Genomic DNA, 21173 nt, shown 5'->3' with positions numbered 1-21173 from the left:
GTGTCCCCCACATCGGCAGGCAGACTCCCAACCACTGCACCACCAGGGAAGCCCTATCATTACTTTTTTTGGGAATTGAATTACGGTCTTTCATAATGCCTTATGATCAACATAATGATCAATTTTGGGAAATAAGTCCAAATTACTTTTCACAATTTGCCAGGAAGATTGTGTATCGGGATAGTTTGACAAAGAATGATTTAACTCTGTAGTTTATCTTGAAGAGTCAATAATTACTTTTTGGTATCTTAATAAAGATTAATTCTAGATCTACTATTGAAATTTTAGGATGGTTATATTTAATTCTTTTGGGGACTTTAAGAAGCAAACTTCTTAAAATTGCTAGTGTTCAAATATACTCTTCCAGATTAGTGCTATGTGAGCTAAGGTTTTAAGACCAAACTTGTGTGTATTTACATGTGTGTGGTATGTTATGTATATGATATTTTTTAAAAATCTCTTAATAATGTGAGGCATATTATAGTTAATCTTATTGTCTGTTAGTATCCTACTTTATCTTTTCACCCATGGTTACTTATGTGACTTCTCTACCCTCTTTCTTCCTTAATTGCCTTGTTTTTGGGGGGGTGAGTTACTAATTTGCATTGTGATAGTAATGGTGTCCAACATTTTGATTAGGAATTGGGATATAGCTACGTGGAACTGAATGCAAGTGACACTCGGAGTAAGAACAGTTTGAAGGAGATTGTTGCTGAATCACTGAATAATACCAGCATCAAAGGCTTTTATTCAAGTACGTGGATTTTTAAACTGTTTTTTTTTGGTGGAGGGGAGAGGTTATGTAAGAAAAAGAGGTTAATTTCAATGTTCAGTAACCAGTATTGAACATTACTATGTGCCAGGCACCCTTCTAAGTCCTAGGGCTAATGAGAGAATAAGAAAAGCCTCTGACATAATTCTGATAGGACAGTAGTTAACTTTTTTTTTTTTTTTTTTTTTTTTTTTTTTTGCGGTATGTGGGCCTCTCACTGCTGTGGCCTCTCCCGCCACGGAGCACAGGCTCCGGACGCGCAGACTCAGCGGCCATGGCTCACTGGCCCAGCCGCTCTGCGGCACGTGGGATCCTCCTGGACTGGGGCACGAACCCGTGTCCCCTGCATCGGCAGGGGGACTCTCAACCACTGCGCCACCAGGGAAGCCAGTAGTAACTTTTTTTTGGGTCAGGTCTTAGTGGTTTCTGAGAATGTGATAAAAATGTATATGTGGACATATTTATGCAGATTTTAGAGGATTCAAAAGTGAATCCTGTGAAGAGAGAAAGTTGATAAATAATACAATGCGATGAGAGAGGAGATAAAGGCTGTAGGTGAAGGAATGATTCTGTTTGAGACATTGGGGAAAACTACCAGTAAAAGGGTGACGTTTGTTCAAAGGGCCTTGAAAAATGAGAAAGAGAATAGTTTGTGGGTGGAAGAGGTTATTTCAGGTAAAGGTGGTACAGGAAGAGAAAGGACATAGTGTGAAAGTGTCACTGTGTTTCCGGTTGTAGCTAGTGGTCTGGCGTGGCCAGAGTTTATGCGGAAAATAAGATACCCAAATTACAGACTATACTGCATATTTAGAATCTGTGGTATATTGCATGGTCACCTGAATGGTAGAAGATGATAAAAAGAATTTGCTCAGGAAACGTCACTCTTATACATGATTGGTGGTAGTATAAATCAGTACAGCTCTGGAGAGCAATCTGACAGTATTGCTCAAAGTTGAATTATACATACCCTTTAACCCAGAAAATCCAATTCCTGGAATTTAGCAACTGTTATACTTGTATATATGCAAAATGACAGATGTATGTAGGGGTATTCATTGCACACGATTCATAATAGCAAAAGATTGGAGGCTTTTCATATTTTATCAGTGGAAAGTGGTTATGATGTATGTGTAAAATGGAATATTTAAATAGCCTTTAATAAATGAGGTGTTCTGTATGTGCAGATAAGGAACAGATCACAAAAACATATTAAATGATAAAACCATGGTGTATATTTTTATGTATACATGTTTTTAATACGTATAGAACGTCTCCTAAGGGATATACGTACAGGAGACTGTTCCCATTGTTTGCCTCTAGAAACTGCGCATCCTAGGGGACAGAGGTGGGAAAGAATTTCTTTTCACTGCTTACTCTTGTGCCTTTTGAATTTCACACCATGGACCTGTGTTACACAGATACATTTTTAAAGCAGCTGTGTTTGAACAATTGTGATTTTGTTTGTGTCCCGTCCCATTGCTTCTCAACGTGGGGCAGGCGGAGCAGCCCATTCAGTAGGCACGAAACATGCTCTCATCATGGATGAAGTAGATGGCATGGCCGGCAATGAGGACAGGGGAGGAATTCAGGTAATGAGAGCACCGTATTTTTGAAGTTTTACTGTTGATTTTTATTAAAAAAAAAATATATATATATATATATATTTAAAGAACTAATTATCATGCTGTGATATTTACAGCAATTCAGGCATGTTGCTGAGGAGGTTTTAAAACCTAAAATACATACGTTGTGTGATATTTTGTTGTTCTTTTATAAATTGTTTTTATGTTGCAAATTTGCCTTTCAGGAATTAATTGGCCTGATAAAACATACAAAAATTCCCATTATTTGTATGTGCAATGATAGAAATCATCCCAAGATTCGATCTTTGGTTCATTATTGTTTTGATCTTCGTTTTCAAAGACCTCGGGTTGAACAAATTAAGGTATGATAATTGGAATATTTTTCTCCATCACACTATACTATATATTTTTGGGTCAGTTTTTTTTTTTTTTTTTCATTTTTAAATCTTGACAATATATTGTGTTGTCTAGGGTATGGGAAAGCTATTTTCATATGTTAATGACAGATGTATAAATGAGTACAATTTGGGGAGGAACTACAGCTGTTACAGTTTTGACATAAACGTAACTTTTGAACCAGTGCTTCAAGTTCTGAGCTTTATCAAGGCATATACACAGAGAAAATATTATTTCTTTTTTTTTTGTTTGTTTGTTTTTTATACTGTAGGTTCTTATTAGTCATCAACTTTATACACGTGAGTGTATACATGTCAATCCCAGTCGCCCAATTCAGCACACCACCATCCCCATCCCACTGCGGTTTTCCCCCCCTTGGTGTCCATACATTTTTTCTCTACATCTGTGTCTCAACTTCTGCCCTGCAAACCGGTTCATCTGTACCATTTTTCTAGGTTCCACATACGTGCGTTAATATACGATATTTGTTTTTCTCTTTCTGACTTACTTCACTCTGTATGACAGTCTCTAGATCCATCCACGTCTCAACAAATGACTCAATTTCGTTCCTTTTTGGGGCTGAGTAATATTCCATTGTATATATGTACCACAACTTCTTTATCCATTCGTCTGTCGATGGGCATTTAGGTTGCTTCCATGACCTGGCTATTGTAAATAGTGCTGCAGTGAACATTGGGGTGCATGTGTCTTTATGAATTATGGTTTTCTCTGGGTATATGCCCAGTAGTGGGATTGCTGGATCATGTGGTAATTCTATTTTTAGTTTTTTAAGGAACCTCCATACTGTTCTCCATAGTGGCTGTATCAACTTACATTCCCACCAACAATGCAAGAGGGTCCCCTTTTCTCCACACCCTCTCCAGCATTTGTTGTTTGTAGATTTTCTGATGATGCCCATTCTAACTGGTGTGAGGTGATACCTCATTGTAGTTTTGATTTGCATTTTTCTAATAATTAGTGATCTTGAGCAGCTTTTCATGTGCTTCTTGGCCATCTGTATGTCTTCTTTGGAGAAATGTCTATTTAGGTCTTCTGCCCATTTTTGGACTCGGTTGTTTGTTTCTTTAATATTGAGCTTCATGAGCTGTTTATGTATTTTGGAGATGAATCCTTTGTCCTTTGATTCGTTTGCAAATATTTTCTCCCATTCTGAGGGTTGTCTTCATCTTGTTTATGGCTTCCTTTGCTGTGCAAACGCTTTGAATTTTCATTAGGTCCCATTTGTTTATTTTTGTTTTTATTTCCATTACTCTAGGAGGTGGATCAGAAAAGATCTTGCTGTGATTTATGTCAAAGAGTGTTCTTCCTATGTTTTCCTCTAAGTTTTATAGTGTCTCGTCTTACATTGAGGTCTCGAATCCATTTTGAGTTTATTTTTGTGTATGGTGTGAGGGAGTGTTCTAATTTCATTCTTTTACATGTAGCTGTCCGGTTTTCCCAGCACCACTTATTGAAGAGACTGTCTTTTCTCCATTGTATATCTTTGCCTCCTTTGTCATAGATTAGTTGACCATAGGTGCATGGGTTTATCTCTCGGCTTTCTATCTTGTTCCATTGATACGTGTTTCTGTTTTTGTGCCAGTACCATATTGTCTTGATTACTGTAGCTTTGTAGTATAGTCTGAAGTCAGGGAGTCTAATTCCTCCAGCTCCGTTTTTTTCCCTCAAGACTTCTTTGGCTATTCGGGATCTTTTGTGTCTCCATACAAATTTTAAGATGATTTGTTCTAGTTCTGTAAAAAATGCCATTGGTAATTTGATAGGGATTGCATTGAATCTGTATATTGCTTTGAGTAGTATAGTCCTTTTCACAATATTGATTCTTCCAATCCAAGAACATGGTATATCTCTCCATCTGTTGGTATCATCTTTAGTTTCTTTCATCAGTGTCTTATAGTTTTCTGCATACAGGTCTTTTGTCTCCCTGGGTAGGTTTATTCCTAGGTATTTTATTCTTTTTGTTGCAGTGGTAAATGGGAGTGTTTCCGTAATTTCTCTTTCAGATTTTTCATCATTAGTGTATAGGAATGAAAGAGATTTCTGTGCATTAATTTTGTATCCTGCAACTTTACCAAATTCATTGATTAGCTCTAGTAGTTTTCTGGTGGCATTTTTAGGATTCTCTATGTATAGTATCATGTCATCTGCAAACAGTGACAGTTTTACTACTTTTTTTCCAATGTGTATTCCTTTTATTTCTTTTTCTTCTCTGATTGCCATGGCTAGGACTTCCAAAACTATGTTGAATAATAATGGTGAGAGTGGACATCCTTGTCTCATTCCTGACCTTAGAGGAAATGCTTTCAGTGTTTCACCATTGAGAATGATGTTTGCTGTCGGTTTGTCGTATATGGCCTTTATTATATTGAGGTAGGTTCCCTCTATGCCCATTTTCTGGAGAGTTTTTTCATAAATGGGTGTTGAATTTTGTCAAAAGCTTTTTCTGCATCTATTGAGATGATCATATGGTTTTTATTCTTCAATTTGTTAATATGGTGTATCACACTGATTGATTTGCGTATATTGAAGAATCCTTGCATCCCTGGGATAAATCCCACTTGATCGTGGTGTATGATCCTTTTAATGTGTTGTTGGATTCGGTTTGCTAGTATTTTGTTGAGGATTTTTGCAGCTATATTCATCAGTGATACTGGTTTGCAATTTTCTTTTGTTGTAGTATCTTTGTCTGGTTTTGGTATCAAGGTGATGGTGGCCCCGTAGAATGAGCTTGGGAGTGTTCCTTCATCTGCAATTTTTTGGAAGAATTTAAGAAGGATGGGTGTTAGCTCTTCTCTAAATATTTGATAGAATTCGCCAGTGAAGCCATCTGGTCCTGGGCTTTTGTTTGTTGGAAGATTTTTAATCACAGTTTCAATTTCATTACTTGTGATTGGTCTGTTCATATTTTTCTGTTTCTTCCTGGTTCAGTCTTGGAAGGTTATACCTTTCTAAGAATTTGTCCATTTCTTCTAGGTTGTCCATTTTATTGGCATAGAGTTGCTTGTAGTAGTCTCTTAGGATGCTTTGTATTTCTGCAGTGTCGTACCTTCTCCTTTTTCATTTCTAATTTTATTGATTTGAGTCCTCTCCCTCTTTTTCTGGATGAGTCTGGCTAATGGTTTATCAATTTTGTTTATCTCAAAGAACCAGGTTTTAGTTTTATTGATCTTTGCTGTTGTTTTCTTTGTTTCTATTTCATTTATTTCGGCTCTGATCTTTGTGATTTCTTTCCTTCTGCTAACTTTGGGTTTTGTTTGTTCTTCTTTCTCTAGTTCCTTGAGGTGTAAGGTTAGATTGTTTATTTGAGATTTTTCTTGTTTCTTGAGGTAGGCTTGTATAGCTATAAACTTCCCTCTTAGAACTGCTTTTGCTGCATCCCATAGGTTTTGGATCGTTGTGTTTTCATTGTCATTTGTCTGTAGGTATTTTTTGATTTCCTCTTTGTTTTCTTCAATGATCTCTTGGTTATTAATCTCATAGCATTGTGGTCAGAAAAGATGCTTGATATGATTTCAATTTTCTTAAATTTACTGAGGCTTGATTTGTGACCCAAGATGTGATCTACCCTGGAGAATGTTCCGTGTGTAGTTGAGAAGAAAGTGTAATCCGCTGTTTTTGGATGGAATGTCCTATAAATATCAATTAGATCTATCTGGTCTATTGTGTCATTTAAAGCTTCTGTTTCCTTATTTATTTTCATTTTGGATGATATGTCTATTGGTGTAAGTGAGGTGTTAACGTCCCCCAGTATTATTGTGTTACTGTTGATTTCCTCTTTTATAGCTGTTAGCAGTTGCCTTATGTATTGAGGTGCTCCTCTGTTGGGTGCATATATATTTATAATTGTTATATCTTCTTCTTGTATTGATCCCTTGATCATTATATAGTGTCCTTCCTTGTCTCTTGTAACATTCTTTATTTTAAAGTCTATTTTATCTGATATGAGTATTGCTACTCCAGCTTTCTTTTTATTTCCATGTGCATGGACTGTCTTTTTCCATTCCCTCACTTTCAGTCTGAATGTGTCCCTAGGTCTGAAGTGGGTCTCTTGTAGACAGCATGTATATGGGTCTTGTTTTTGTATCCATTCAGCGAGCATGTGTCTTTTGGTTGGATCATTTAATCCATTCACGTTTAAGGTAATTATCAATATGTATGTTCCTATTACCATTTTCTTAATTGTTTTGGGTTTGTTTTTGTAGGTCCTTTTCTTCTCTTGTGTTTCCCACTTAGAGAAGTTCCTTTAGCATTTGTTGTAGAGCTGGTTTGGTGGTGCTGAATTCTCTTAGCTTTTGCTTGTCTGTAAAGCTTTTGATTTCTCCATTGAATCTGAGTGAGATCTTTGCTGGGTAGAGTAATCTTGGTTGTAGGTTCTTCCCTTTCATCACTTTAAGTATATCATGCCACTCCATTCTGGCTTGTAGAGTTTCTGCTGAGAAATCAGCTGTTAACCTTATAGGAGTCCCCTTGTATGTTATTTGTCGTTTTTCCCTTGCTGCTTTCAATAATTTTTCTTTGTCTTTAATTTTTGCCAGTTTGATTACTATGTGTCTCGGCATGTTTCTCCTTGGGTTTATCCTGTATGGGACTCGCTGCGCTTCCTGGACTTGGCTGGCTATTTCCTTTCCCATGTTAGGGAAGTTTTTGACTATAATCGCTTCAAATATTTTCTCTGGTCCTTTCTCTGTCTCTTCTCCATCTGGGACCCCTATAATGCAAACGTTGTTGCATTTAATGTTGTCCCAGAGGTCTCGTAGGCTGTCTTCATTTCTTTTCATTCTTTTGTCTTTTTTCCGTTCCACAGCAGTTAATTCCACCATTCTGTCTTCCAGGTCACTTATCCGTTCTTCTGCCTCAGTTATTCTGCTATTGATTCCTTCTAGTGTAGTTTGTTTTTTTTTTTTTTTTTTTTTTTTTGCGGTACACGGGCCTCTCACTGTTGTGGCCTCTCCCATTGCGGAGCACAGGCTCCGGACGCGCAGGCTCTGCAGCCATGGCTCAGGGGCCCAGCCGCTCCGCGGCATGTGGGATCTTTCCGGACCGGGGCATGAACCCGCGTCCCCCGCATCGGCCGGTGGACTCTCAACCACTGCGCCACCAGGGAAGCCCTCTAGTGTAGTTTTCATTTCAGTTCTTGTATTGTTCATCTCTGTTTGTTTGTTCTTTAATTCTTCTAGATCTTTGTTAAACATTTCTTGCATCTTCTCGATATTTGCCTCTATTCTTTTTCCAAGGTCCTGGATCATCTTCACTATCATTATTCTGAATTCTTTTTCCGGAAGGTTGCCTATGTCCACTTCATTTAGTTGTTTTTCTGGGGTTTTATCTTGTTCCTTCATCTGGTATATAGCCCTCTGCCTTTTCATCTTGTCTATCTTTCTGTGAGTGAAAATATGATTTCTGGGATATATGAGGCTTGGGAAAGGTAATATCCAAGATCCACAATGGCTCTTCAGTTCCACAATTTTACAAGCTCCTAGAAGATTGGAAGTGTGGGCAGAACCTCATCATAAAGCGGAAATCTTTTCAGATGAAAGATTTGTAGAAAAATGTCCCATAAGATCTCCAATCTTCAAAGCCTGGAGACTGAAACTTATAATATTCTTTGGGAAAGTGTCATTTTATTTTTTCTGTGTTTTATGGGTCAGTTTTTTAAAGTACCTGATAAATATTTTTTTTAAATCTGATTATACGAATTAAAAAAAAATCAGTGAAGATTCATTCCCCTTTGCCAATTTCAGGGTGCTATGATGTCTATTGCATTTAAAGAGGGTTTAAAGATTCCCCCTCCAGCTATGAATGAAATAATTTTGGGAGCCAATCAAGATATCAGACAGGTAAATGAGATATATATTATATAACATTGATGATTATTTTGAATGGATGCCTTCAGTGTTTTGGGGATGGGGAGTGGCAGTATTTTCCTGTCTTAACAGTGTCTTACTTGTGATTCTTTCAGGTTCTACACAATCTGAGTATGTGGTGTGCACGAAGTAAAGCACTAACCTATGACCAGGCTAAGGCTGATTCTCATAGAGCCAAAAAGGATATCAAATTGGTAAAATAAATTTCCACTTCTTAAGTGCCAAAGCACTTCTCTTCCTGTTAGTATTAATTTAATTGAAATAATTATTATAGTTCCTTGAGACACCTGTGCAACCTATGGATCTTTATAGTAAGAGATATAGACAGGTGCTAAAAGTGTTTCTAATTCAAATGAATTTTTCCTTAAGGACTGTCAATGTAATTGTAAATTTTGAGAAAGGGAAGTTTTATGCCTCAGTAATTATGAAATGGCCTTTCTATAAGAGTCCCTTATATATGGATTTCATGTTTTGAATGGTTTTGGAACTGTTGAGAATAATCTTGTTTCAGTTGGCTTATAGTTTAAATGACCTCTCTGAAACTACAGGTCTGTATCAATTATCTCTGTGTTGTTTCACCTAGTCACCAGTCAGAATTTATTATTACCTTTAGAGCAATGATTAAACAGTATTTTCCCCTCCCTTCCTCTTTTTAAAAAATCAGTAAACATTTTCAGAGCCATTTTAGGTTCACAGCAAAATCGAGATTGCCTGCATATCCCCCTGTATAATGTCCCCCACTGTCAACACCCACCACCAGAACGGCACATTTGTTTCAATTGATGACCTACACTGACACACCATTATCACCCACAGTCCATAGTTTAACATTAGGGTTTGCTCTTGGTGGTGTACATTCTGTGGGTTTTGACAAATATGTAGTGGCCTTTGTCCACCATGGTAGTATCATACAGAATACTTTCACTGCCCTAGAAATCCTCTTTACTTTGCCTGTTTATCCCTCCCTTCCCCCAGCCCCTGGTAACCACTAATCTTTTTACTGTCTCCATAGTTTCACCTTTTTCAGAATGTCATATAGTTGGAGTCGTATAGTATGTCATCTTTTCAGATTGGCTTCTTTCACTTAGTAATATACGTTTAAGGTTTCTCCATATCTTTTCATGGCTTTGTAAGTCATTTCTTTTTATGTGGATATGTTTTCAGTTCACTTGGGTAAATACCAAGGAGCCCAGTTGCTGGATGGTATGTTAAAAATATATTTAGTTTTGTAAGAAACTACTGATCTGTCTTCCAAAGTGTACTATCTTGCACTCCTACCAGCAGTGAAAGAGTTTCTGTTTCTCCACATCTTAGCTAGCATTTGGTGTTGTCAGTGTTTTGGATATTGGTCATTCTACTAGGTATGTCCCTCTCTCTTTTTAGGGCCCATTTGATGTTGCCCGGAAGGTGTTTGTAACTGGAGAGGAGACTGCTCATATGTCACTTGTGGACAAATTAGATCTCTTTTTTCATGATTATTCAATAGCACCCCTCTTTGTCCAGGAGAACTACCTACACGTGAAGCCTGTAGCCGCAGGGTGAGTGTTCAGAGCTAGTGAGGGGTAGAATTAGTACCCTTCCCAGCCCTACGAAGGCCAGATACCTGGGAGGGAGGGGTGTGGAGTGTGGACAGTGGTGTAATTCGGACTGGTTTATTCCTGCAGGGGTGACATGAAAAAGCACTTGATGCTTTTAAGCAGAGCAGCAGACAGCATATCTGATGGTGACCTAGTGGACCGTCAGATCCGGAATAAGCAAAACTGGAGTCTTCTGCCCACACAGGTAAGCATAGGGCTTTCCTTAAAGTGCAGACCCTGCTTTAGTTGCAACAAAATAGCTTTTAGCTCCTGTAATTATTTGAAATACCAGATAAACATTATGGCTCTTAATGGCAAAAAATATAATCTGTTATAGATTAAAGTACCTTGTGGTCACTATTATTTGTTTCTTAATCTACTCTTATTTTTCAATGTTTTTAACGTAAATGGACATACGGAAATAGGAATGTCAGATTTTGGTCATAACTAAGATGTGAGTCAAAAGTTTCATTTGCTCTCTTTTACCTTAAGAATCCATTTGTTTTTTTGTCATTCTTGGCTCTCCCAGGTTGTTACTAAGTAGCTCATCCCTGAAGAAATGCAACCAGGGCAGGTTTGCAGCCATTTTTCTGATATATGAATTCTGATTTTCTTTATTCTTCCTTGCTACAGAGGCAGCTTTGTATTGGGTACTTTATTTAGGTTGATATCTTTTACTCAAAACAGAGTTGTGCAAACTTTCATAATTAAACTGGTTATTTATTCTTGAGTTTTGCATATTTATGTAATATTGACCTAACAAGCAAGGGACTTCTGGAGGTCTACTCTTCTTTTAAAGATTCCTTTCTCTTATGCTTTAAAAGTGTTCATTTTTTTTTTATACCTAATAATCATACCTATGAGAATTTATCCTGGAGAAATAATGTTAAACACAGGAAGAGCTTTATGTGCAAAAATACTTCCTAAAGCAGGGGTCCCCAACCTTTTTGGCACCAGGGGCCAGTTTCATGGAAGACAGTTTTTCCACGGATGGTGGGGGGAGAATGGTTTTGGGATGATTCAAGCACATTACATTTATTGTGCACTTTATTTCTATTATTGTTACATTGTAATATATAGTGGAATAATTATACAACTCACCATAATGCAGAATCAGTGGGAGCCCTGAGCTTGTTTTCCTGCAACTAGATGGTCCCATCTGGGGGTGATGGGACCACCTCAGCTCCACCTCAGTTCATCAGGCATTAGATTCTCATAAGCAGCACGTAACCTAGATCCCTCATGTGCACAGTTCTGATAGGGTTCACGCTCCTATCAGAATCTAATTGCCACCACTGATCTGACAGGAGGTGGAGCTCAGGCAGTAATGCGAGCGATGGGGAGCGGCTGTAAATACAGATGAAGCTTCGCTCGCTTGCCCACCGCTCACCTCCTGCTGTGCAGCCCGGTTCCTACCGATACTGGTGCGTGGCTTGGGGGTTGGGGACCCCTGCCCTAAAGCATTAATTTTGATAGCAAGAAATGGGAGAAAATCTCCATGTTCAGCAATAGGAGTCTGATTAATTATGGTAAATCCTCTTGATGGAACATTAGGCAGCCTTTAAAATTACTTGTAAAGATGATTTAATCTAAAAAATACTTATGAGAGAATATTATTAGAACAAAGCAGGACACAAGATTTATGTATAATTCCAACCTTTAAAAAAGTAAAAACCCTGGGACTTGCTTGGTGGCGCAGTGGTTAAGAATCTGCCTGCCAGTGCAGGGGACACAGGTTCGAGCCCTGGTCTGGGAAGATACCACATGCCACGGAGCACCTAAGCCTGTTCATCACAACTACTGAGCCTGCATGCTACAACTATTGAAGCCTGCACACCTAGAGCCCATGCTCCACAACAAGAGAAGCCACCGCAATGAGAAGCCCGTGCAATGAAGAGTAGCTCACACTTACCGCAACTAGAGAAAGCCCACAACAAAGACCTAACACAGCCAAAAATAAATAAATTTATATACATATAAAAAAAGGTAAAAACCCTGGATATAGAAGATATCCAAGGATACCTTTAAAAAAAACTTTTCTCAAGTGCCAGTTTACTTAATTCTCTAATTATTAGATTTTCCATGCTTTGATCCACCTGGTTTATTGATATTATGTTGAAGACAATCATATTCCTCTTAAACAGTTTTTTCTATAACACTGGCATTGAGAGGTAACTGGTGTATGTTGAGATCATTTGGCTGAGTCTGGGTTGGCTAGATGATCTGTGAGGGCCATAACATGTTTTAGACCAAGGCATTTACTGCAATTAATTGTTTTCTCACGTTGAAGTTTCCCATACCAACAGATGAGGGAGAGAGGGATGGGGCCTATCTTGGAATTAGGTATGGGGAGCAATGTTACTGCATTTTCTGGAGACTGCTTGGAAGCCAACAGCTGCTAGAGAAGCAACTTAACTCAGTACTGAATTTAACTTGTGGATTGCAATTAATTTTTTCAGGCCATTTATGCCAGTGTTCTTCCTGGAGAGTTAATGAGGGGGTACATGACCCAGTTTCCTACCTTCCCAAGTTGGTTGGGGAAGCACTCATCTATGGGCAAACACGATCGTATTGTTCAGGACCTAGCATTGCATATGAGTCTCAGGTAAGCGGGGTATTACTCTATGTGTGGCATTTTATCAGGGTAGTATATTTGGCCTTTAATAAGGATAGCATGAGTCACAAAGATTTGTGTTTTAGTTTTGATTTCATTACTAACTAGATAAGTGAACATGGATAAGTTCATGGCCCTGAGTTTTATTATCTGTAATTAGTATGACACTCATTTTATCACTTAAAAGGATACTTTGGAGAATAAAGCCAGATGGTAGATGTGCCATAATGTTAAGATAAGTTTTAAAGCTATATAAATCTGAGGTAGTGCTATTATTTATTGTTATTCTGACTATGCCTATTACTAGTAGGCATACATAATATATTGGCCTCCAAATAAATTAATAGGAAAAAGGGAATTATTTAAATAAATGAACTAGTTTTTGCCTCCCATCCTAATAGTAAACTGACATAGTCATTTGGGACAAGGGGATACAGTTTAGTGTATTACAGAAGGTGGATACTCAGATGATTGAAAACCAATGTCCTTGGAGAAGTTTAAGGATGTTCAAAAATTCTTATTATTTGGTTAAATTTTTTACAGTTTAGAAACTTAGAAATGTGCTTGCACACAAATATTAAGTGAACTTTAGGGATTCATTTTTAACCATGAAGAACTACTTAAGCAATCTTATTTTCCTTTCTAGTCCCTGGAGAGAATATTAACATTAGTCTAACCTTAACTTTTGTTTAAAACTGAACTGAGATGTTCCTTTCTTCTGTTCCTGTAGAATTCTTCTTCCTTCTATGATCCCTCTTTGTAGTTTATGGTGTGGGTCTTTTTTTTGCCACCGCATGTTAGTTTTCTATTGCTGCTATAGCAAATTACCAAAACTTACTGGCTTAAAACACCACAAATTTATTCCCATCTTGAGATGGGAAGATTACCCTGGATTATCTGATGGGCCCAATGTAATCATAAGTGTTTTTACAAAAAAAAAAAAAAAAAAAAGGAGTGGTGGAGGTAGGCATCATTATCAGTCAGAGAGATGTGAAGATGTTGTGCTCCCACTGCTGGCTTTGAAGATGGACAAAGGGACCATGAGCCAAGAGATAGAGGCGGCCTCTAGAAGCTTGAAAGGGCTCTTTTCTCCTGCTCTTCTCATTGCTCAAGCTGAAGGCCTGCCTTTCAGCTCCTCTCCTATTCCCTGCCCATCACTTTTTCAAGGTGACGTATCACTTTGCCCTGGGGTGTGCCTCTTCGATGTTTCTACTATATTTGTGTAGATACATTGTGTAGATACATTAACATTATTAAAAGTGGATTAAACTCCAGCAAACTATGAGTTGGTGGTCGTTTGCCATTGATTACAGTGTATCTCTTTTGTTTTGGTTTAAGAACTTACTCCAGCAAAAGGACTGTAAACATGGATTATCTGTCACATATAAGGGATGCACTTGTACAGCCCCTGACCTCACGAGGGATAGAAGGAGTACAGGATGTTGTTGCTCTTATGGACACGTATTATTTGATGAAAGAAGACTTTGAGAATATCATGGAAATGAGCAGCTGGGGAGACAGACCTAGTTCCTTCTCCAAGCTGGATCCCAAGGTACATTGTGTACCCCACTGGTTCTCCATCACTTTGTAATTACCATGTACTAGGAGTACATCAGAGATGTTTTAGATGCTTTTAAAAGTTTAATTTCTTCTCTTAAATGCTTTTTGCTTATGGTCTGTGCTTTCCAAAGATACTATTTGAGTACAATATTAAGAGTAGACTTTGGGATTTGACTTTTATAATTTATAGTTTTATCTTTGCCTTAGCCTGCATGGAAAAGGAAGGTGTGAAATCTGAGGAGCAAATGTAGATGTATTCCTTACAAGGATAGGCAGATGAGCCTGGGGAAGTAAAAGTGAGGTGGTGGTAATGCATTATGAAAAGAAGTGTTTACTGGCTGAGCATTTTTAGACTTTTTCTTAGTCTGCCTAATCTGTGTTCTAGTGTACTTATTAGTTGGACAATCTATTATGTAATGATGTATCCCCTACTTTATATAGTGAACATGAAGAAACTAAAGTGACATAACATGAGTTTGTGATATCTAATATGTCACCCTTGTGCTTGTTTACTTGGTGCTGTTCTAGAAGACATGTTCTCTGTGGCTTGTCTTCTCTAGAATTTTGACCTGACTACAGGTATGACTATAGGTAAATTCTCACAAGAGACATCCATTGTTAGAATTTGTGGACTAATTCTACAGTTAGGTTTAGAAGCTTGAGGTTAAGGCTTTTCAAGTTACTTAGTATTTTGAAATAGCCTATTTTTGTGGTAAAGGTAATTTAGATATTTTGTGGTAATTAAAGGACAACTTTAACTTGTACTTTATTGTAAACCTTTTTTGATTTATTGGTTCACTGACTAACTTTGCTTGTCACTTTGTAGAACTGCAGAGAACACTGAATAGAAAAAATTGATGACTTAAAGTGACTTTAAAAAATCTGCCTAATGTTCTCAAATACTGATTCTTATTTTTTGAGTCATGGCTCTATTAAGAATGTCATGAAAAATATGGAACTTCTCCATAGGAAAATGCATATAGATATACTTACATGTACATGCATACATATTTTACAAACAATTTCAAGGGGCTCCTAGGGTCTCTCAGAGCCTCTAGGCCTACAGAGTTTAAAGGGGTTGTTTGGCAGTTAGAGTTTTAAAAACCTCCCTCTATTCCTTTTGTGTAGGTGAAAGCAGCCTTCACAAGAGCTTACAATAAGGAAGTCCACCTTATTCCGTATTCACTCCAGGCAGTAAAGACACACAGACACAGCATAGGCCCACCGCTGGATTCTGAATACAATGAAGAGTTAAATGAAGATGACTCTCAATCTGATGAGAAAGACCAGGACACTTTGGAAACTGATGCTATGATCAAGGTAGTATTTTCATCTGCAAATAGGAGAAGCTATGGTACTCCCTCAAAATAGCTTGTGTATAACTTGCCTTTTGAAATTATTCAGAGCCTGCTTAGCAAGTAACAGAGGAAGCTGAAAATACTTTCTGTTTTGTTCATCACAGTTCCGAGGGTGAAGAAGGTGTAGATTTCACTTTCATAAACAGTCAACTTCTTATAACAGTGGAAGAGCCAGACAGCAAAAAACAGGCCATCATATTGATGGTCATATGCTCTGTTGGAAAAAGGACTATTTTTTTAATTTGCCATTGGTGTGTGCTTTACCCACAGACACATTTTCATAGCATAATCAAGAAAAGCATTTTTAATGAAACCATTTCTCCTTTCTGTTATTTATTTTTTGCTATAGCTGTTGAAATGCCCATAGAAGTTTCCCAGAGCAAAACATCCTCATCTTTTGCTAGGAAAGATTAAAATTATGTATGGTATCAGCCCCCTGTTTATCATTGGCTGAGGCAAAGGAATCTAGTTTGTATCCTCTTCTGTCCCTAGTGTGTGTGCATTTATCATTCTTGCCCCTCGATTCTGTTTTGTATGTGCAGGGGTGGGAATAGTGGCCTTCTCCAGTGTGGCTCTCTCTGGTCTTGTGTAGACCTAAGAAGTCTACTCCCTCCCCTGCTCAAACTGAGTGTGTTTGGATCTCTAATCTGAAACTGAAAGAAAAGGAAATTCTTCATGAAAACATAACCGTGTGTGTAAATTATATCTTGCTTATTTTGTCTTTCTTAAATATATCGATGTTCTGGGGAACATATCCTAGTTCTAGAGTCTAAATAGCTTTTCAATAGTTCAAAGCTACAGCTGGCCAGTTGTTATTAGTAAGCTCATCAAGGGTAGCTGTAGTTCAAGATCTAGGTGTTTGCAACCTTTCTTCTTTATTAAGTTGCAGGTAAAGATTTGATGTATTGTAGAGATGAACTTATTTCATTTACTCATAAACACAGCTACTAACTATTTTGTGCATCTTTCCCTCCCAGCAGAAAAAGACAAAATCTTCAAAGCCTTCAAAATCAGAAAAAGAGTCCAGAAAAGGAAAAGGAAAAAGTTCAAAGAAATAAAACCATTTTTCACTGCTGACTGCTACTTTTTATTCAACCTGCTGACCAGTCTAGCTGGTCTTAGAGAATGCTTTGTTTTTCCAAAGGAACCACGTTTTAGTGTAATGGGGCAACCTCATGGTCCCATTACAAATAAACGGTGGGACAGCTAGAAGTATGTAAACAGTAGGCTGATGTACACCTCTTATAGAGGTTGATAGGACTGCTTGGGTCCTCCACTGTGCCCTGTCAATCTAATGAGATTGTACTTCAAAATGACTGTATATTCAGAATTAGAAACTACATGTGGGCTTTGGAGTCAGATTTTTAGTTAACAGTAATATGTCTGGGAACAGAGGTACTAAGGCGGCTTTTGTAGGCTTAAAGAATTTATCCTAATGGCCATTATAGGACCAATGCTGATTTTAAAAAAAGAGGTAGTTAGTTACTATTATGTGGAGAGATTTTGTAAATAAATCAAAATACAAACGCCATCACCTAGAACTGGGTATTATTTGTACGTTGTCAAATATCTTGCAAAATAGAAATTAGAAATGTTTCACATGATACATGTACAAATTCTTAAGATTGTCATCTTGTACAGTAAGATACTATGTTGGTATATTTTTTCCTTATTAATTTGCAAATGATTGGATACAAAAGCTACCTATATTCCTACTGACCTGTTCTGTGAAACATAACTTTGGCAGTTGAAGAGTCAGAACTCTAATTCCCAAGTTCATTACCCCTATGAGTGTCAACCACACCTCTGCTGTGAATAGAATTTCATAGAGAGGGCTCTTTGTTATTATTAGAGGGTATTGTGGCTGCAGAAAGATTGTCAGACATTCCTAGCCTTCCAGAGTTTCAACTCATTAGTTTAAAACCAGTAGGGTCCAGGCTGGGTCAAACTCTTATCCTCACTCTGGTTTGGGACTAAATGAACACTGGCTTTTGTTTACTTTGTCCCTGAGGGATCCAGTTCTGTCCTGACAGGTTCCACAAACCCTACTGGAACTTTATTTTTTATTTTATTTTTATTTTTTATTTTTTTGCGGTACAGGGGCCTCCCACCGCTGTGGCCTCTCCCACTGCGGAGCACAGACTCTGGACGCGCAGGCTCAGCAGCCATGGCTCACGGGCCCAGCCGCTCCGCGGCATGTGGGATCTTCCCAGACCGGGGCACGAACCCGTGTCCCCTGCATCGGCAGGCGGACTCTCAACCACTGCGCCACCAGGGAAGCCCTGGAACTTTAGATTGTACCTGTAACTGTGCTTGTTGAGGGGCCTGAGGCTGTGGAACTAGTTGGGAATTTGGGTGTCTAGCAATTTTTTAAATCTTGTCAGTAAATGCTCAAGGGTATGTGCTACTTCTGCGAGGTATGTGCTAAGAGGAATGTAAAATCAGGATTCTGTTCCCTGCCTTTAAGGAACTGATAGTCTTGTTTGGGAGGACAGACGAAGTTCTTGAGACATTTAAAATGTATTTACCAGTGTGAAAAATGTCTTTCATGTAGATTAAGTTCATTATGGGAATAAAACGTTGCCTTAAGCCTTTGCCTACTAAACCCTCTCTTTGTTAAAAGCCCTGCTTGAAACTTCTGCTTCAGTGAAGATTTTCTTGATTGACGACTGCCTCACCTCACCAGTGGGGTGAGCATAAATTTCTTAAGCGTATTTTTCCATTTCTATTGCTTTTTGATATGCAAGTCATATCTGCCTACTTGCTCTGTGCTTCCCAGGAAAGGGACTGTAATCTCCTTGCAGCCAGAACAACAGATAGTGTCCTTTACTTGTTCATTATGATTTGGAGCAACTAGTAAATCCTTATTGGAGCCACTGGATGCCACACATCATCCTTGCAGTGTAAAACTGTATACTTGCTTTCTTTGAGATCCATTGAGTCTTGGCCATTTGGTAGTCTATAACAAACTACTACTTTATTACTAATACTACTTCATCCTTCATTTTTTAAGTTCTGTCAGTGTATTATTTACAGCAACATTGGGCCTCTTGAAGTTATTAATAAGGAGCACATAGTTATGTGTACTAGGAGGAGTATCTTCCTAAATAAGTTCTGGTACAATTATGCTCATTAGTGAATGTCTGAGGCCCATAACTAACTAACTCCCAAAATATAATGTGCTTCCCCTTACAGATCCCAAGTGCCTATGACTCTTACTATTCCTGTAGCCTTACAACATCCCTCAAGTGATAACACAAAACAAAGGAACCACGGGTGGGTTTAATGATAATGACTTGTATCACTTAGGAAGGCCAGGGCCTCTAGCCAGCCTTTGGGAAGGAAAAACAAAGCTGGAGGCATGCATATGGATACCTGGATGCTGTAAAACTTTATTGGCACTTTTTGGGTTCTACCCTAGGCTCGTAGGTACCTCTGTAATGCTCAGAATGCTGGTGGCTATACTGTAAAATCATATCATCTGATACATTCAGAGTTAGTTAGGCTACATGATTCTGTCAGCTGCTCAGACTTTGATACTTTGGCTTTGGATGGCAAGGAAGCATATACTGATATGTATAGTATTGGGTGTGTGTGACATGGGAAATGAACCCTCCACCCACCTTGGGGAAGATTCTGAATAATGTACATCTTCAGGGAAAGTCAAATGATTTAATTTTGTGACAGGAATTCCATACTATGTAGTATAATGACAAGAATCATAAGCTTATAGTTTCATTCTTTAAAAATGCTGATTTTACTGATTTCTGATGTTTTTATTCTCAGGCTGATTATGCTAAATAGCCTTGATTTGTGTAAGCCTCTCAGTTCAAACTTTTTAACACTGTTAATATCTGTGCTGCCCAAACTTCACAGTATGGTTTAAAGCTACCTTCCTTTATTTCTTTTTCTGTCTTTAAATCTGGGAAAACATTACAAATATCTAATAAGTTTATTTTAAAGGAGGTATTTCAAAATAGAAAAGATATCAAAAAGCTGAATATTTATAGTTATGTCATGGGTTACTATTAACAGTATAGAGCATAGAATATGTAAGACTCAGAAGAGGAAATATACAAAGTATAAACAGCATGTTCCATGTCACTGTTTCCCACTCTACAGAAGTTGAAAGTGGTGACCTGGAGAGGTGACCTTGTTTTTTCTGTATTCAGGAAGGACCATCTTGAAATCTGCCCGGGGTAGAAACACAGCCTCCTGTGGAAAAATGGTATCTTCTCAGGACCATAATACCTAGAAAGGACAAAAAAATAAAAAACAAAACCCCATATGCTTTTAGAAGGGTTTCAAGTAACTACTAGCATTTAGGAGTAAAGCCAAGCATAATAAAGAAGATTTTCTTGCTTATTTCTGGAATGTGGAGCAGGATCACTACATTCAAGTAAGAAATCGCCAGTCTGTTAATTGAGTTTCAGTCCTGGCTTTTCAAGTGACTAGAACTGTATGGGCAAGCTGTTGAACCTGTTACAAAGTGAGGATGATGATAACAGCCACCTTACTGAGAAGAATGAGAAAGTGCAAAGTTAGTGCTCAGCAACTCAACCCAAAGAGGCCCATACCAAGACAAGTTATAATTAAACTGCCAGAAGTTAAAGACAAGAAGACAACCTTAAAAGCAGCAAAAGAAAACAACTTGTTATGTACAGGGGAACCCCCTCCCCCCTCATAAGACTGTCACCAGATTCTTTTGGCAGAAACTTTGCAGGCTAGAAGAGAGTGGCCTGATATAGTCAAAGTGCTGAAAGAATAAAACTGCCAACCAAGAATATTCTACCTGGGAAAGCCATCCTTCAAAATTGAAGGAGCAAGGAAGTTTTCTAGGCAAGGAAAAGCTAAAGAGGTTCATCACCACTAGACTGGCCTTACAAGAAATGTTAAAGGGACTTCTTTAAGCTGAAACACAAGGACACTAATTAATACGAAAATGTATGAAACTAAATCTCAAAGGTAAAGGTAAATATATAAATTCAGAATACTCTAATGTTGTAATGGTAGGTACTTATAAACCTAGTGTGAAAGTTAAAAGACAAAATAGTAAAAATAACTAAAATAATTTGTTATTGGATACACAAGATTAAAAGATATAAAATTGTGAATCACAATGTGGATGGTGAGAGTAAAAATGCATTTGAACTTAAGTTGTTGTCAACTTCAAACAGACTGTTGTATTTTATGTAAGTCTCATGGTATCCACAAAGCAAAACCTATGGTAGACAAAAAAGAAAGGAATCTAAGCATATGACTACAGAAAATTGTCAGATCACAAAAGGAGAAAAAGGAGCAAGAAAAGAAGAAAGGAACAAAGGAATTACAAAACAGCCAGAAAACAATGAACAAAATGGCAGCAAGTCCCTATCTATCAATAACCACTTTAAATATAATTTATAAATTCTCTGATCAAAAGACAGAA

The 21173-nt window shown here is 37.8% G+C and overlaps 2 protein-coding genes across 17 annotated transcripts in view; one reads left to right on the top strand and one right to left on the bottom strand.

Moving 5' to 3' along the window:
- RFC1 (replication factor C subunit 1) overlaps positions 1-16818 on the top strand; it is a 78046-nt gene extending 61228 nt beyond the window's left edge. For 8 of the 16 annotated variants that reach the window (XM_082632792.1, XM_082632787.1, XM_082632795.1 and 5 more), the window contains 11 exons: positions 640-754; positions 2270-2361; positions 2580-2717; positions 8514-8609; positions 8732-8830; positions 10020-10174; positions 10301-10418; positions 12673-12818; positions 14166-14379; positions 15516-15707; positions 16723-16818. In XM_082632792.1, coding sequence (XP_082488918.1) covers positions 640-754; positions 2270-2361; positions 2580-2717; positions 8514-8609; positions 8732-8830; positions 10020-10174; positions 10301-10418; positions 12673-12818; positions 14166-14379; positions 15516-15707; positions 16723-16803 — 1446 coding nt within the window. In that variant the 3' untranslated portion in view covers positions 16804-16818. The remainder of the gene's footprint in view (positions 1-639; positions 755-2269; positions 2362-2579; positions 2718-8513; positions 8610-8731; positions 8831-10019; positions 10175-10300; positions 10419-12672; positions 12819-14165; positions 14380-15515; positions 15708-16722) is intronic. The other 8 variants (XM_082632791.1, XM_082632790.1, XM_082632789.1 and 5 more) reach the window with 2 other exon arrangements.
- Positions 16819-19621: 2803 nt separating this feature from the next.
- Positions 19622-21173, bottom strand: part of WDR19 (WD repeat domain 19) — an 88483-nt gene continuing 86931 nt past the window's right edge. The window contains exon 37 of the mRNA XM_082632967.1: positions 19622-19996. The gene's annotated coding sequence lies outside the window, so the exon portion shown is untranslated. The remainder of the gene's footprint in view (positions 19997-21173) is intronic.

Source organism: Mesoplodon mirus (genome assembly GCF_964341445.2).
Source record: "Mesoplodon mirus genome assembly, chromosome: 2".
Classification (NCBI taxonomy): domain Eukaryota; kingdom Metazoa; phylum Chordata; class Mammalia; order Artiodactyla; family Ziphiidae; genus Mesoplodon; species Mesoplodon mirus.
Note: the sequence above shows the minus strand (reverse complement) of the source record. Positions and strands in the feature narration are given on the sequence as shown.